The sequence below is a fragment of the Pseudorasbora parva genome, chromosome 3 (assembly GCF_024679245.1).
Source record: "Pseudorasbora parva isolate DD20220531a chromosome 3, ASM2467924v1, whole genome shotgun sequence".
Lineage (NCBI taxonomy): Eukaryota > Metazoa > Chordata > Actinopteri > Cypriniformes > Gobionidae > Pseudorasbora > Pseudorasbora parva.
The window spans coordinates 48278204-48296076 of NC_090174.1; the positions used below are offsets into that span (position 1 = coordinate 48278204).

General features: G+C 36.7%; 1 protein-coding gene across 3 annotated transcripts in view; it reads left to right on the forward strand.

Moving 5' to 3' along the window:
- Window positions 1–175: 175 nt before the first annotated feature.
- git2a (G protein-coupled receptor kinase interacting ArfGAP 2a) overlaps window positions 176–17873 on the forward strand; it is a 34246-nt gene continuing 16548 nt past the window's right edge. The window contains exons 1-15 of one of the 3 annotated variants that reach the window (XM_067439311.1): window positions 176–622; window positions 4053–4186; window positions 8835–8947; window positions 9317–9422; window positions 9730–9816; window positions 9902–10032; window positions 11066–11160; window positions 11425–11470; window positions 13422–13427; window positions 13564–13615; window positions 14303–14375; window positions 14471–14568; window positions 15496–15607; window positions 15703–15845; window positions 16315–16464. In XM_067439311.1, coding sequence (XP_067295412.1) covers window positions 541–622; window positions 4053–4186; window positions 8835–8947; window positions 9317–9422; window positions 9730–9816; window positions 9902–10032; window positions 11066–11160; window positions 11425–11470; window positions 13422–13427; window positions 13564–13615; window positions 14303–14375; window positions 14471–14568; window positions 15496–15607; window positions 15703–15845; window positions 16315–16464 — 1428 coding nt within the window. In that variant the 5' untranslated portion in view covers window positions 176–540. The remainder of the gene's footprint in view (window positions 623–4052; window positions 4187–8834; window positions 8948–9316; window positions 9423–9729; window positions 9817–9901; window positions 10033–11065; window positions 11161–11424; window positions 11471–13421; window positions 13428–13563; window positions 13616–14302; window positions 14376–14470; window positions 14569–15495; window positions 15608–15702; window positions 15846–16314; window positions 16465–17873) is intronic. The other 2 variants (XM_067439313.1, XM_067439312.1) reach the window with 2 other exon arrangements.

Sequence of the window (17873 nt, forward strand, 5' to 3'; positions counted from 1 at the left end):
TTGGCTCATTTGACTTTATAGATAGATTCTGAACATAAAGACTATTTTCTTTTCCACCCCACACTTACTTAGGCAATAAAATCGTCTCAAGGTCTGCGAATAAATAGAGAAATGGAGAAAATATCTCACGTGCTGCAGTGACGCGTCTGTCCACTGTGTGTCAGGCAGCGCTAGAAATCTGATTTATCGTCACTATAAACTCAAACGTGTGGTCTGGGAGGGCAGATGGCACTCTACTGCGATCTGATGGGTTGCTGGGCAAGCATTTCCGTTGTGTTCGTGTAGTTTTGAATGCATCATGTCAGAGGCTCCACTGCCTGACTCGTCTGTCCTAATTTCAAGCTAGACGTTACGACATACGTTTTTTCTATGGTTTTTTTCACATACAGCATTCGCACACATTTATCTCCTTCGTATGCGCGTCCTCTTCGGGTATGAAAGCCTCTTTCAGTGATACAATACTTTTAAACGGAGCCCATCATTATGTCAAAGCGGTACATGCTTTAAATTTATCCGTGGACGATTTTGGGTCGATAATACATGGTAATACCCGCGTTACCGGAGAGAAGGATGTCGAAACGGCTGCGAAATAGCGAAGTTTGTGCGGACTGCAGCAGTTCGGGTGAGTATATTCCGCGACTTTAGACTCAACTTGCACTGGACAACCGGGTGATATTACTCAATGAAGTGACCGAATAATAACATTTAACGTTAACTATGCAAATACATTATTCAGATTTTTATGCAACCTTCTTGTCGCGATAAAACCATGGATTTGAATGGATATATAGTAAATGTATGCGTTTTGCAGCATGATGATGTATTGCCATTGGCTTTGTTTCAAAACCTAGTGAGGTGTCTACCTAGACAACATTTTAGGCATCATTAGCGCCTGGCCAAACATTCTCTCTGGCAGCTCGGTGGGAGCTTCAGACAGAGCCGCTGCATGCAGTGTTGACTCAATTTTACGGGGTTTCATTCAGCTTCCAGTGATGCTGTGAAGGTTTGTGAACAGTCGTTGTATTCATATTTTATTTGGAGAAATGGGTAATACTTTATTGACCCTCAAGGGGAATCCCGGGTGTAAACATCAACAACATATACATGTACATATACTAACCAATACATGTAGGGCCCTGACTTTGGAGCATCTAGAAATAAATAAAATGTCACATAGCATTGTTGTCATCACATTATATAATAATTTATTGTCTTGATCAATGCATTGACCGTGCATAACTACACCTGCAAAGACTATAAATTACATGAACACTCTTTATTTTTTGATAAATATTTAGAGAACAGTTCTTCATTTATGAATTGTACTCTATAAGTTAGACCCATTTTAGCATTTGAACTATAAAACACGGTTAACTTTCTATCCTGTGATTTGTTTGGTTATGTTCTGGGGTTGAGTTTTCTCCTCATTCAGCATTGATTCCTCTTGATTAGTTACGCCTCAGTCACCAGCTGGCCTGGGCTGCCCCAACATGTCAGGATCATTGGGCAGTTGTTGTTAGGGTGAATATTTTTAGTCATTCAGGACTGGGTTTTATTTTAGCCGTTGCAGTACTTGATGGGGAAGAGATCAGTGCTTGGCTTAGAGAGAAAGAAAAGGAGAGGGAGGGAGAATGAGGGTGAGAGGGGAATGATGCTTGTGCCAGGTGCTCAATTCTGGCCCTTGGCCTTTTTGCAGCTGTTGTTTGATACTTCCTGTGCATGAAGGGAAGTGAATTTTGCTTCTAGACTGCTGTCTGCTTATCAGTGAATCAGTTTTTAATTTAGATAGCTCATGTTTCTGTTAGACTGGTGCAATTGTGGTATCATATATCCCTTCTCACTGGCTGTAAAACCCCAAATGGTCACTAACTTCATAAGTGTCAGAGGCTTTAATGACCTGTTCACTTGATACAGTAAAAGGATGCGTTTTAGTCCAGATTTAATTGTCTGGGTTTGTTTGTTTAGGGCCACACTAATCCTCTGCCTTCCAAATAGACCTAAGACAATAAGTGTATTTAAAATAATAATAATTTATTTTAAATTAATGTACTATATTTAGTATCAATAACATGTATTTTTCAATATTTTGTATTTTCAGGGTATTTCATTTCATGGTACTAGGCAATATTGTCTCTAAATGATGCACCATTTATTTGTATATGTAATAATAGAAAATAATACCGTATATATAGAGTTTTATTCCTAGTTCCTTCCTTACAAGAGTATTTTCATACTGTTTCATATTTTGTATTCCCCATACATTTTTTGTGCCTGTCATTTTGAACACAAAGTGTAACTATTTGTAAGACCATGTAGACTTTTGGGTTCAAATAGCAGGTGCTACATACATTACCCAGTTTTGTACCTTCGTAATACTTTCATTAAAATAAAGTATAAAAATGGCAAATGTTTGTAACATCCTAAATTTATCTAAAATGACTAAAGATCCCCACAGGGTTAAAAAAAAATTGTGTTGATTTTATATTTTTGTTCAAATTTTAATGTTCTGTGTAAGAATGGAAAAAATGTATTGATTACAATTTGCATTTAGTGAATAATTTAGGGGGAAAAAAGTTTGCCTGTTATCTGAAAATAAATCCTCAACTCTCTCTTCTTGGGAATTTCTGATACTCAAGCGCTGACACGCATCGTTTTTTTCTGAAGGAAGTGAAATCACATGTTGGCCTGAATCTGTCTTTTGGAAGGGTGGGAGGGTATGGGCTCCTCAGACACCTAAGTCATAGGTCCAGTGTGGTTGGCCCCACTTTCACTGATTTGGCATCATGACTCAGGGAAGGAGTGATACTATGTATGACATATTCTATTAAAAACTGCCTTGGTATGTCACGTCCATGAAGGACGAGTGCCGGTGACAAGTGTTGATTCTGATTTAGTATAGGTTGTTGAGTTTGTGTAGTAAGGGAACTCTGAGTGATCTAGGTCTCAGCTGGTGGGCCGTGACCATAGACCGTAAAAAAAATACGGTTGTGACCCAGAAATGGTTTGCTGGTTTGCAACTAACAATAACGTGCTTAGTATAGTAAAAAGAACTTTAAAGGGAGGTATGATGCTTTCCATATCTTTTATTGGCTGGTGCACCTCAATCAAACTCTCAACCCAATAATTTTATTTAGCGTTCACGAAAACGCCAAGTTTGGATTAGCTTACGGTAGTGCAAATTTACGAGCTAATTACTGTTGCTGTTTTTAGCCATGTTTGTTGCACTGGTAAATCACTCTGCTGCTGTTGGTAAAGCATTTACAAATGATTTAAAAAAAATCCTGTTTAGCCTATAATGTTATGTTAAAATTGCTGTATTTATGCAGTTCATGGAAATCTGCTAAGTTTTTAATACTGATAAACAAACTTGTTAGTGTATTCGGTTGCCTCTTTATGCTCAGTGTCTGACTGTGAAGTGAAACCAGTTTAGAATCACGCTGCAGACAACCCTCTCGAAGGTAGTGAAACTAAGAAGCCGCACAGTGTTTCCCAGTTCACCTGCTCGTACCCTGGAAGTAAAGTTCAGCTGCTTAGCATTTGTTGTGGTTTTGAGGCATGTGTATGTAAGAGGAAGTTGGCGTGTTTACAGCCATACATGAAAGGATGACATTCAACCTTTGCTACTGTGGCCTTATAAGGAAGAACTGAGCACCACATTTTGTTGTCGTCATGTTACATCACATCGCATATCAAAGCTACATATTAGAAATCTGTGCTACTAGTAATGGTATAGTGGAACAAATTAATACACATGCAAGTGAATACATTTTAAAATCCAAATGAAATCTCAAAGTTTTCTGTTTGCTTTCTTAATATTAATTTTTGATGATATGATTCATTTGGGCTTATTAAGTTTGTTTTCTTTCATTGCATTCTTCTAAGAAGCATCCCCCTTCCATCAACCTTTTAAAAGTATTGGGTTTCTGTTTCCATTCTCATACACCAGCCAAAAAGCTCCATTAGTGTTATTATGTGTATTGATCAATGATCAACACTGCTGAGACGCACTGTTTACTTTCTGCTAATCTGTTGATTTTCTTGGGGTTCTTTAGATCCTCGTTGGGCGTCTGTGAACAGAGGAGTTCTGATATGTGACGAGTGCTGCGGAGTTCACCGCAGTCTGGGCCGCCACAACTCGCAAGTACGGCATTTGTCGCACACCTCCTGGCCACCTACCCAGCTACAGGTGAGCTCTTGTCTTTAACTGATCAACCTCTTTCATCTTTTTTTTTTTTTTTAAAGGGGACATAACACAGTTTCTGCCAATATCATGGTAATCTTAAGTACGTATAGAGTAGAATTGCATCCTTCATATTTCTGTCTTGCATTTTTATCAGATTTATTAAAGAAAGATGTTTACTTTATATGCACTATCCGCTGTTTGCCAACACAACTCAGACAACCTGACTTTCCAACTCATGACAGGGATTTTTTTATTGCTGGCAGCGCTGCATCGTTCAGTTTGACACAAACTGCAAATCTGGGTCTTGTTTGTAAAACATCTGTCACCAAAATGCCAGGAACAAACAAAAATGTCAACAACAAAAAATTCGGCCTAAAATGACTTGACCAACATGGTTAAAAAATGGCTGTTGATTTTATATTTGGGATGCACCAAATTTTCGGCCTCCAAAAAATTTCAGCCGAAAATGGCCAAAAGACTTTTATCACGGAAACAATAAGTCTTAAATATTGAGTTCTCTTTCAAGTCTTGCGCTTAAAAGGACAAACTCACACAAGAAGTATGTCAACATGTCCATCTTGATGAGTATCCTAGCAGACATAGTCTGAATATGCCTTAAGTGAACTCTATACAGTCGAGAAAGATGACACATATCCTTGCATTAGGTCTTAAAGGGGCAGTAGCCTTTACTGCTCTGTTTAATGTCAAACAAAATATAAGGACATCACTCGCTCCTCTTGATTGAATAGCTTTTGGAAGTTTAATAAGGATTAATCTTTAATTTAAACAGTTAAATATGCTGTTATTTTACATTTGATTACTTTATTACAGTTCTGTAACTTTCTGCAGGCTAGTAGGCCTGTACATTATTATTTAATATACACATAAGTGAGGTCAAGTTAAACATTTTAGTTTGAATTTTATTTTATACTGTGCATTGTTGCAATGTGCTAAATAAATGTATGCATAATTTGTAATTGATTTATTATTTGAAACTTTAATGTTAATTTATGCCTTGATTTTCAGTCATAGCCATACGTGCAATGGTTAATATTGGTTACAACTTTCAATTACTAATAATTGGCATAATTTCTTTCGGTGTTTCGGTTTTCGGTGTTCGGCCTTGGTTTCCTCTTTTTCAGTTTTCCGTTTCGGCCAAGAATTTTTATTTCAGTGCATTCCTATTTTTTATTTCCATTCAAATGTAATTTTTCCATATAAGAATGTCAAAATTAATTAATATTTGTATTTAATTAATATTAATTCAGGATTTTTTTTTTTGCTTGTTATCAGTCTGAAAATAAAATCCTCAAAACTCTGGAAAAAAAGGGAATTCTGACACTCCAGCGCTGACTCACATCGTTGTTGCTGAAGGAAGTGAAATCACATGTTGGCCTGAATCTGTCCTTAGAATAAGGGGGGTGGATGATGCTGAAGAGTATGGGCTGCTCAGACACATTGGGTCTCATTCACTAATAATTGCTTGGATTCTTTCGTATTTGTACGCACAGGAGCTCTTCTCCGGCTGATTCACAATGTTCGTACGCACATGAATTTGTTCTTAACCTTGTTCTGACGTTATTGAATTTGGAGTATTCTAAATGAGCGGCTGTGTGCACGAGGTTAGTCATATACATAAAACACACCCAAACCATCTCCATATAAGGGCTTTTCGCACATGCTTTCCTTACAGCTACTATTCACCTGGATCCTCTAGCAATGCCAAATGTGCCATTCTCACCAGTTCTCAAAAACACCTTTTGTAAAGAACCAGATTACAGAGCTCTCATTAGCCAAGCTGTACATGTGTATATCTGCGTTATTCAGAGAAACCTCACCCCCCCCTCCTTGAAGTCACTACCTGATTGCCTAATCCTAACCCCTGTCCCACAACTAACCCTAAACCTACCAATACTGGGGGGGTAATAATTTGGCGGGGGTCGGAATTTGGAGTGTCACTCTTCAAAAGCGCAAACATCATTTAAAGCGGCACTCCTTAATGAAAGAACAAACATAATTTAAATCACCAGAACACATTTAGTTTTAGTAGTATAATTGTTCAAAACATTTTTGATGGTTTATTCTTATATGTATAGTGCATTAATAGCGGGAGAGGCAGGACACTATGAGCACCAGGAGAGAATGCTGCCTGTATTGAAAGCGTGAGTAATGTGTGAGGGGAAATAATTTACTACATTAAACGACTATATATAATGTTGAATATAATGAGGCAATGGGGAAATATTTATAGGTCCTAATAATACACAAATTATAATAATATTATTTTAATAAGTAAAAAAAATCCAGTATCGTGATATATATCGAATCGTGACACGAGTGTATTGTTACACCCCTAGTAATTATAGTCATGTTGGAATCAAATATAACTTCTTTATATGATAACAGCCATGCAGAATAAGTTATTTTTGTGTACATGTGATTTTAGTTTTCCTATATTTTTTTCTCTCCATAAATTTTGAAAAAAATATTATTCTGAAATCATTGGTGAATTTTAATTTGTTCTTAAAATCGTTCATTCATCAGTGAGATCCACTATGGCCATGCATTAATCCTGTCCAAAAAAAAAAAAAGTTTGTACAGTGATTGGACATTTTTCATTCATGTTTACTCATTGCAAGCAAGACTTTGACACAAAATACATACAGTGAGGAAAATAAGTATCTGAACACCCTGCTATTTTGCAAGTTCTCCCATTTGGAAATCATGGAGGGGTCTTAAATTATCATAGTAGGTGCATGTCCACTGTGATAATCTAAAAAAAAATCCAGAAATCACAATGTATGATTTTTTAACTATTTATTTGTATGATACAGCTGCACATAAGTATTTGAACACATGTCTATCAGCTAGAATTCTGACCCTCAAAGACCTATTAGTCTGCCTTTAAAATGTCCACCTCCACTCCATTTATTATCCTAAATTAGATGCACCTGTTTGAGGTTGTTAGCTGTTAGTAGGTAGGCTACTAACATGGCCAAGTCCAAAGAGCTGTCCAAAGACACTATAGACAGAATTGTACACCTCCACAAGGCTGGAAAAGGCTACGGCAAAATTGCCAAGCAGCTTGGTGAAAAAAGGTCCACTGTTGGAGCAATCATTAGATAATGGAAGAAGCTAAACATGACTGTCAATCTCCTGAAAAGAGCTGGGACCACCGCTTCCAAAGTTACTGTTGGTAATGCACTAAGACGTCATGGTTTTAAATCATGCATGGCACGGAAGGTTCCCCTGCTTAAACTAGCACATGTCCGGCCCGTCTTAAGTTTGCAAATGACCATTTGGATGATCAAGAGGAGTCATGGGAGAAAGTCATGTGGGCAGATGAGACCAAAATAGAACTTTTTGGTCATAATTTCACTAAACCTGTTTGGAGGAAAAAGAATGATGAGTACCATCCCAAGAACACTGTTCCTACTGTGAAGCATGGGGATGGTAGCATCATGCTTTGGGGGTGTTTTTCTGCACATGGGACAGGGCGACTGCACTGTATTAAGAAGAGGATGACCGGGGCCATGTTTTGCGAGATTTTGGGGAACAACCTTCTTTCCTCAGTTAGAGCATTGAAGATGGGTCGAGGATGGGTTTTACAACATGATAATGACCCGAAGCACACAGTCAGGATAATTAAGGAGTGGCTCTGTAAGAAGCATATCAAGGTTCTGGCGTTCTGTCTCCAGACCTAAACTCAATAGAGAATCTTTGGAGGGAGCTGAAACTCTGTGTTTCTCAGTGACAGGCCAGAAACCTGACTGATCTAGAGAAGATCTGTGTGGAGGAGTGGGCCAAAATCCCTCCTGCAGTGTGTGTAAACCTGGTGAAAAACTACAGGAAGCGTTCGACCTCTGTAACTGCAAACAAAGGCTACTGTACCAAATATTAACATTGATTTTCTCAGGTGTTCAAATACTTTTTTGCAGTTGTATCATACAAATAAATAGTTTTAAAAAAATCATACATTGTGATTTCTGAATTTGTTTATAGATTATGTCTCTCACAGTGGAGATGCACCTACAATGACAATTTTAGACCCCTCCATGATTTCTAAGTGGGAGAACTTGCAAAATAGCAGGGTGTTCAAATACTTATATTTCTCACGTCACGATATACACATTTTTTTTTTACCTTAATGCTGCTAGTGCAATAATAGTAACAAAATTCTAATTAATTTTCTTTTCTTTCTTTCTCTGGTAATTTGCAATTTAAAGTCTAGTTTAAAATTCTAAATTCCATATAAAGAGATAATAACTATTGTTAGTCTATGGTTCTATAACTCCTCCATCATATTTGAATTTGAATTAAAGTGTTATTCTTGTACAGCCTGCAGCATCTTCTTTCTCAAATTCCTGTTCTCTTGTTGTACATGAACGATTGCTTTGATCCCATAATGCCTCTTTTCATTTAATGTGTCCTTGTTGTGTAGTACATTTTTTCACATTCTTATTTACAGCTGTATTTTTTAATCCATCAATGGAGTCTTTTGAATCGTTAAGAAAATGGTTTATTGGGGGGCGACCTCACTGGAGGGCCTTCCAACAGAGAGTGTGACTCACAAAGCATATTTAAAGGAGCATGTTTTCATAATGGATTTTTGTTTTGTGATGTATGCCCTCAATTTATTTCTCATTCACAGATGGTTCAGACATTATACAACAATGGTGCTAATGCAATATGGGAGCACACTCTGCTGGACCCATCATCCATCATGAGCGGGAAACGCAAAGCCAATCCTCAGGATAAAGTCCAGTGAGTATATTTTATATTAGTCTTCTAACGTTTACATCTTCGACATGTTTGATATAAACCATTGTTTAAAAGTTTGGGGTCAGTAAGATGCATCTGTCATTATTATAAATTATATTAAAATTGAAAACAGTTATTTTATAAATGCAATAATATTTCACAATATTACATAGTTTTTACTGTAATTTTGGATCAAATAAATGCAGCCTTGTTGAGCATGAGACTTCTTTCAAAAACATTAAAACCTTACTGATTCCAAAATTTTGAGTGGTTTTATATAAAAAAATTTATTATAGTTGCTGATACAGGCAACACCCAACTGTTGACTGGCTCTAATTGCTTCATTATTTCTCTCACCTAAAAAAAAAAAAGCCCCAACAAGGCAGAGTTCATAAAAGCAAAGTATCAAATGCTGGCTTACGTCCATCGTTTACCCTGTCGAGATGACGACAGTACAGCAGCCGCTGATCTAAGCAAGGTAAGGAAAGAGTTTCCTGTTGTATGGTTGATGTTCATTCAAATTCTTGACATTTATTTTCAGGTTTGACTTAAATGAATCTTGTTGCATTATAAATGTAAACGGTTCCTCTAGTGCAGAGGTGTCCAACCTTTTGTCCATCAAGATAATTTTCACGGATGAACACAAATATTTATACATTTTGAAGCCTAAATGCAGTAGCTTACACCACAGTCTCGTGACTTCAACATCATCATCACTAAGCTTCAGACTTTAAACACATTCAACCCCTAGTCTCTAATGATGCACATTGTCTTTGATTCTTTAGCAACTTCACTCAAGTGTTAGAACCGGCAATCTTGAGACTTGTTTGCGGTTACTGTCTCTTGGGGCTCAAGCCAACTACTTCCACCCGGTAAAAACCTCTGTTCTCACCTCAATTTATCATATTCGGTTACATACAAAATGCGTTTTTAACTGTTCTGTATTGATTATAACAGGAGAAAGGGAACACCCCGCTGCACATAGCAGCTAAAGCAGGGCAAGTGTGTCAGGCTGAGCTTCTCTGTGTTTATGGGGCAGACCCTGGGGCTCCCGACTCTAACGGCAAAACACCCATCAACTATGCAAGGTAATCAATAGCTACGGCATTGAAATCTGCATTTATTGATTACATCCTATATGTTATTTGTCAGTGTGGGGATTGTGCAAAAGACACCTTGTAATGTATTTGGCTGGTTACCTTCACTAAAATATCATTATCATGGACTTAACATATTCATGAATAAATATCATGGATATTTATTAGTGTTGTTTATACACTATTATAGTATGTCTTAGTATTTAATTTTATAAAATATTTCTATTTATCGTATTTTTATTTCAGTTTTGGTAATTTTACATAGTGTTTGTGTAAAGCCAGTAGTAATATTACAGTCTATTGTTTGCATTTGTACTGTATATCTTTGTGGAACAGGGTGATTTTGTTAGTTTGAAGCATTCTTAAGCCGATGGAAGTAATGTGTAGGACTACATTTTTGGAGAGGTAAAAAGGATACCTTTTCTTTACAACGGTGCGCTTAGCACTTCCATTCCTCCCTAGGCCAAACTTAACCTCCAAATCATCCGAAAAAGAGCAATGTAAAATGCAGTCTACTGTTGCTAAACTGCGGGGCATGATTGGTAATACTGATATATTGTATACTGATAATCATTTTAACGTGATTATCTTGTTTTCATAATATTGTAAGCTAAAAATCGAATTCGAAATGCGATTAGTCACATAGCCCTATTAAAAGGTATTCCACTGAAAGTGCAGATATCTGCCAAGACGTTTTAGTACTTAAACTTATTGCAATTGGTCACCAAGGGAACATTTCAATTCTAAGTTTTTCATCTTATGCTTATTTCAGCTTTATTTCAATTAGCAAAAAAGCTGAAATAAGGTAAATAAATTACATTAATAACAACACTGGTACACAGGTCTGTATGCTGTCCCATTTGTCGTCATATGAGGCCTGCTGTGCACCCTATTACTGGTGCAGATTTCATTGGAGACTCTGAGAAGGACCACAAGGGTTGAGGGCAGCATTTGGCACAGGACCTAAAAGTTCAAAAATAAAAAGGCATGTGTTGTAACGTCAGTGTGGTTTTTTTGTAATCAGGCAGGCTGGCCATCAGGACCTGGCAGACAGACTGGTGGAAATACAGTACGAGCTTACAGACAGGCTGGCTTTCTACCTCTGTGGACGGAAGCCTGGTGAGTCAGTGCACTGACGGGGTGTTCCTGATGTTTTGATATCCAGCTGTAGGGCTGTTTGCGCTGATGAAGCCATTTTACAGCATGCTTTTACTTTAGTCAGATCAGATGATAGGTTATGGTCTTCAAAGTGCCAGATGCCTCAATAAAATACCACAGTGATGTTACAGTGGGCTTGTTGTGTTTAATGCTTCAGTGTGCATCTGTGCAGTTAAATGTAAATGATAAACTATGTCAGTAGTGTCAACACATTTTGTGTTTCAGATCACAAGAATGGACAGCATTTCATTATACCACAGATGGCGGACAGGTAGTAAAAATCTGATATATTCTGATTTCCTGAAAGTTTGTGAACCTATCAAGAGTTTTCTATATTTCTGCATAAACATTGCTGGCCGTCTGCAATTTGCTAAAGATCATGTGGACAAGCCAGAGGGCCATTGGAAAAATGTTTTGTGGACGGATGAGACAAAAAAAGAACACTTTGGATTAAACGAGAAGCTTTATGTTTAGAGGATAAAAAAACACTGCTTATTCCAGCATAAGAACCTCATCCCCTCTGTGAAACATGGTAGTATGGTGTTTTGGCCTGTTTTGCTGCATCAGGGCCAGGACAAATTGCCATCATTAAAGGGATAGTTTACCCAAAAATGAAATGACCCCATGATTTACTCAACCTCAAACCATTCTAGGTATACATGACATTATTCTTTCAGACGAATACAATCTGAGTGATATTAAAAAATGTCCTGGCTCCTCCAAGCTTTATAATGGCAGTGATTATCAGCCCAAAATTTGAAGACAAAAAAGTGGATCAATTCTTTACAAAAGTAATCCACATGGCTCCGGAGGCCTTCTGATGTAAATCGATGGGTTTTTGTATGAAAAATATCCATATTTAACACATTATAAAGTAAAATATCTAGCTTCCAGCGGACAGCCTTCAGTATTCAACAGAAGAAAAGAATACTGAAGAAAGTGTAGCGTCTTTAGCAGTTCAAAATGCTTATGCCTCTCTGACTTCATCACGCCAGTTGCGTTTGTTTTCATAATAATAATAATAATAATGAATTTTATTTGTAAAGCACTTTACATTTTTACAATCTCAAAGTGCTAAGTTTTCATAAGTTGTATACGGAAGGCGGCCTGTCTGAAGCTAGATATTTTAACTTATAACATTTTAAATATATATATATATATTTTTTTCAAACATTCATCAGTTTGCTTCGGAAGACCTTTAATAACCCCCCTGTAGCCGTGTGGAGTATGTTTATAATGAATGGATGCACTTTTTTAGGCTACCATTATAATGCTTGGATTAGCCAGGACTTTAAAAAAAAAAAAAAACTCTGATTGTATTAGTCTGAAAGAAGTGCCATATACACCTAGGATGGCATGAGTAAATCATGAGGTAAATTTTCAAATTTTGGGTGAACTAACCATTTAATGCAACAATGAATTCTGAATTATACCAGTCAATTATTTTTCTAAAGGAACATTTCAGGACATCTATCCGTGAACTGAAAATCAAGAGAAAGTCGGTCATGCAGCAAGACAACGACCCCAATCACAGAAGTCATTTTACTAAACTTTGGTTTAAGAACAACAAAGTTAATGTTTTGGAATTGCCAAGTCAGAGTCCAGACCTTAATCTAATTGGAATGTTGTTGAAGGACTTGAAGCAAGCAGTTCATGTGAGAACCCACCAACATCCCATAGTTGAAGCTGATCTGTACTGAGCAGTGGGCTAAAATTCCACCAAGTCATTGTGCAGGACTGATCAGCAGTTACCAGAAACATTTAGTTGCCGTTATTTCTGAATAAAGGGTCACATCAGATAATGAAAGCAAGAGGTCACATACCTTTGCCACTTGCAGATATGTAATGCTGGATCATTTTTATCAATACTTAATTCACAAAGTATATATTTTTGTCTAATTTGTTTGCCTGTGCGTTGACTGACTTTATCTTTTGTAAAAATCTGATGATGTTTTGGCTCATATTTATACAGAAATCTAGAAGATATTGAATATAGAATTCTATGGGTTCACGAACACTGAAACACCACTGTAGAAGTTTCTTCTGCAGTAGAGGAGTATTCAGGGATGTGCTTGGTCATGTTTTGGATCTTCTGATTGTATCCCCGAATACTTCCCTGAACAGCTGAGATAGTGATCCGAGCAAGTTTTTAAAGTTAACATTATTTGATGTTAATATCTTGCTATTTCTTTCTCTCTTTTTTCCTGTCTTTGATGAAAAAGAAATGTGTAAGTATTTTACATGGCATTTTATTAAATAACACCTTATCTTTCACCATTACATATTTGATAATAAAGCTGTTTTAATTAAAAACAACAACAACAAAAATAACTCCTATTTTTACTATTTTATTCTTATTTATAGCAGTCTGGAGTTAACAGAGTTTGCAAAAGCTGCAAAAAGAAAACTGCAGTCTGTGAGTCCTCTATTTTACTTTATTTTATTTATTCGTTTTTTTCAGTATAGCTCACAGAACGAGACTAAGCACCACTGTTGGGGAGTAACTAACTAAAAGTAGAATCCTGCTAAATACAAAGCTAAATTCTGCTTTATTAATTTAATTAATAAAATTGCTTTATTATATTAAGCGAAATATTAAATAAAAAGGTATACAACAATAGTTTGACTATTTATGTTTGACTATTTTTATTCAGTATCAGTTTATCTGTACAAATGCTGTCACCCCTAAATTAATACAATCTACTTGCAAAACGCAAAACCATATCCTCATTTTTTTGTACCAGATAAATGCCACTGTGATTGCAGAGAAAAATTATACCATTTGTGCCTGCATCTGAAGATCCCCCCTTTACACTTTGCTAGTAGATTGTAGTTTAGTTAACTACTTTTAACTGAAGTTTAATTACTGTAACTTGTTACTTGAAAAGCTAGTTTTAAAGTAGCTTCACTAACACTGCTGAGCACAGAGGAAACCGTTTGGCTTCTCTGAAGCAGATGGCCATTAAGTACCCCAACCCCCTCACAACCGTTATCTGCCAGTCATTGATAAATAAGACCACATCTTTATTTGCTTTAACATGTCTCTGAACATGCTCACAACCATTGAGAGCACAGCTTACTAATGTAACTAATACAATTGCAGCTCAGCGATCATTTGTTTGAGGAATTAGCAATGGATGTGTACGATGAAGTGGATCGAAGAGAGACAGATGCAGGTGAGACGATCAGCATGTGATGAACAATGAAAAGAAAAGGCTCATGAAATGTACATCATACAAGTGCAAAGCATGACACGCTGTCTTTGTTGTAGTTTGGCTGGCCACTCAGAACCACAGCACCTTGGTAACAGAGACAACAGTTGTGCCTTTCCTTCCTGTAAACCCAGAGTACTCATCAACACGAAACCAGGCAAGTACTGTACAGAAAGTTTTGACGCTTTCGCTGAAGTCATCTTAACAGGAAAGAAAGCTATCGCACTGAAAAGTGACATTTTATAGCACCTTTTATGCAGTGTTTGCAGCAAAGTGCACCATGCAGAAATGTGCTAGACGAACATGCAAAAAGAGATGCCACACAATTAATACAAAAAGGAAATGGCATCAAAACAGTTACAACTACAAGTTTGCTTAGTCAACCCAAACCACAACGATGCGTATTTGATTAGTTCTGCCTTTATGACACACAGGCCAACTACTCAGGGAAGCTGTGCTTTTGTAACAAACTGTCCACTTTCAACAATACAATGTAAGAAAATTAGTTTTCTGTGCAGTAAAATTATAGATATTTAGCTTATTTGGTGAATATGTGTCTGTTGAAGAGCTATTCATTGTTTATTGGCTGAGAACTGAGCCCCCAAAAGTCATTGTGTTAAATTAGAAAAACACCAAATAGAAGCTTTAAAAAAAATATATTATAATTGATTTAACTATATTATTACACATAACATTTTAGTGTTCGTCACTGTCAACTGTACGAAATGTCACATGATCTACGCAGGTCTAGGTCGGGGAGGGTGCATTAAATGCGTTAATAATTTTACAACATAATTTTTTTCCGTAACTAATTAAATTATCACATTAAAATGACAGCCCTATTTAATATTGTAATAATATTTTTTCTTAATTTAAATACTTTTATGTCATTCTGAGGCCTCCTTGTAAGTTTGCTAATTCCCCCTAGTGGGCCCCGGCCCCCTGGTTGAGCTGTTTTTGAATACAAGAATGTGTCCTGGAAAGAAAAATGCCTAATCGGGCTCTAATTATACAGGGCTCCCATAAGACCAGCTGTTTGTGCAGACGTTGAATATGCAATAAAATCATGATTTAACTTTTGCAGGGAAGACAAAAGCTGGCAAGGTTCAACGCTCATGAATTTGCCACACTTGTGATTGATATTCTAAGTGATGCAAAGCGACGTCAGCTTGGGAATTCAGTCTCAAGTCCTAAAGGTACAGCCTGCATTTAGGCATACCAGCCTTTAGTCTTTGATTTCTTTTAAAGTTCTTTGTGATGTTTCCTGATTGTTGTGCTTGCTTCTTCATAGACAATGCTGACGTGTTCTTCAAAAGTGTTGGTAGTCGCCATGGAAGTGAAAGCCAGGAAATCGACCAGCCAGACTATGACAGCGTGGCATCCGATGAGGACACAGATACTGATTTACGAATAAGCAAAGCAGACAGAGCTAAGGTGAACTACCACTTTAAGGAAGTTACAGTTTCAGTCTATTTCCTGTTACAATTCTCAATGATTATAATAGACGATGGTGATTTAGTGTGTTTTTAAATGTAAGGTTTTGAATGTTTATGATTTAAAACTACTTTGTCCTCACGTAAAAAAATTGTTAACTATTTTAGTTGTGTTGCTAAAGGTCTTACTACTTGTTTAAAATATATGGTGATTTGAAAGTGTTTTTGAATTATATGTATTTAAATTCCCACACTAATGTTTTTTAGATACTTTTATAAATGTTCATGATTAGAATAATTAGACCATTGTGACATTTGTGTGATAAAACAGATACTGATTTACCAATAGGCAAAGCAGACAGAGCTAAGGTAAGCTGGTGGAGCTTTAGGAATTATGTCTTGTGCCGTTCTTGCCATCCCAGCATACATGTGTACATGTTAGCCATCTTTCCATCTTCTTTTCTCCTCAGAGTCTGGACTCTGATCTGTCTGATGGACCGATTTCGGTGCAGGAGTTTCTGGAGGTGAAAAACGCACTTTCAGCCTCTGAGGCCAAAATTCAGGAACTGATGAAGGCCAACAGTAATCTAAATGAAGAGCTGAGATTGATGCATAAAAAGGTACCAGAGATTCAGCAGTGAGCGCTGAACACCCTGGTCAGAGCAGCATTTCTGCTCCTAAACAAAGCAAGACTGTCTAACCCCTACACCTGTGTCTCTTCTTGCACGTGAGGGGGCAACATTCCTAAAAGTCCCTCCTGACTGAAGGGTTATGTTTTTTTGAAATCCTCTGGAATGCTGATGTCAAAATAATCCTGTAATAACTGCTGTAGTGTTCAAATAACCAGCATGACCTTGACCTCTAAACCACTAGAAAATATGCTCTATCAATGACATAAAACCAAAACACACTGACTTTTTTTATTGCAGATGATTAGTTGGCATGCTATTGCTAACCTCCCTAATTGCAAACCCGATACAGCAGTTGGCTCTTGCATCAGCATGACTCGTTTTTAATTTGCTGTTTCTCTATGTTTGTACATTAGACAGGGGTTCATAGAAATATAAATGTATACAAATCTGAGATATATTGTTATTTAAATATAAAATAATAATTCTCAATTGAATTTGGAGCTTTTCAAGCCTTTACTGTCATTTCGATGTGAAAATAGTTTTAAAAAATAGCTCCCCCCTTTCACATTGACATAGAAGCCCATTCAAGGATTATTCTGTAAAGACAATAAATTATAATGTAGTTGGAGAGAAGTGAATTTGCACACACTTACTGAAGTGTTTAATAGTCTTGAATAAATCAAACATTATTTTATTGATATTTCTCAATGCTAAAATAATGGCAGTCCTTCAACGGACAAACTTTTAAAGGGATAGCTCACCCAAAAATGAAAACCGTTGACAGTAGCTGTTGACTTCTATAGTATGGAAAACAATACTATTGAAGTCAGTGGCTACCGTCAACTGTTTGGTTACCCACATTTTTCTGTGTTCAGCAGAAGAAATGAAAGAATTTTCATTTTTGGGTAAACGGTCCCTTTAAGGAAGTTACAGCTTTAGCCTGTTTCCTGTTACATTTCTTATGATTATAATAGAACATGGTCATTAGTGTATTTTAAATGTAACAGAAGGTTTTGATTGTTTATGACCTAAACTACTTTGTCCTCACGTAAAAAAACATGTAACTAGTATTGTTGTTGCTAAAGGTCTGACTTCTTACTTAAAATGTATGGTGATTTGAAAGTGGTTGTGAATTACATGCATTTAAATCCCTACACAAAAGTTGTGTATTATGTTTTTCAGATTCTTTTGCAAATGGTCATAATTAGAATAATTAGTCCATTGTGACGTTTGTGTGATAAAACTGTGTGGCTTTGCATTGGATGAACATCTGAATATAGAGATGGCCAAAATCATCTCATCATGACTGAAGTCCTAAGGCTCTTTTGTCGCGCTCTGCATTTCCTTTCCGATCCTGGCCAATGTGTCTGGCTCTAGCTATTTGGCTTCTCTCTGAG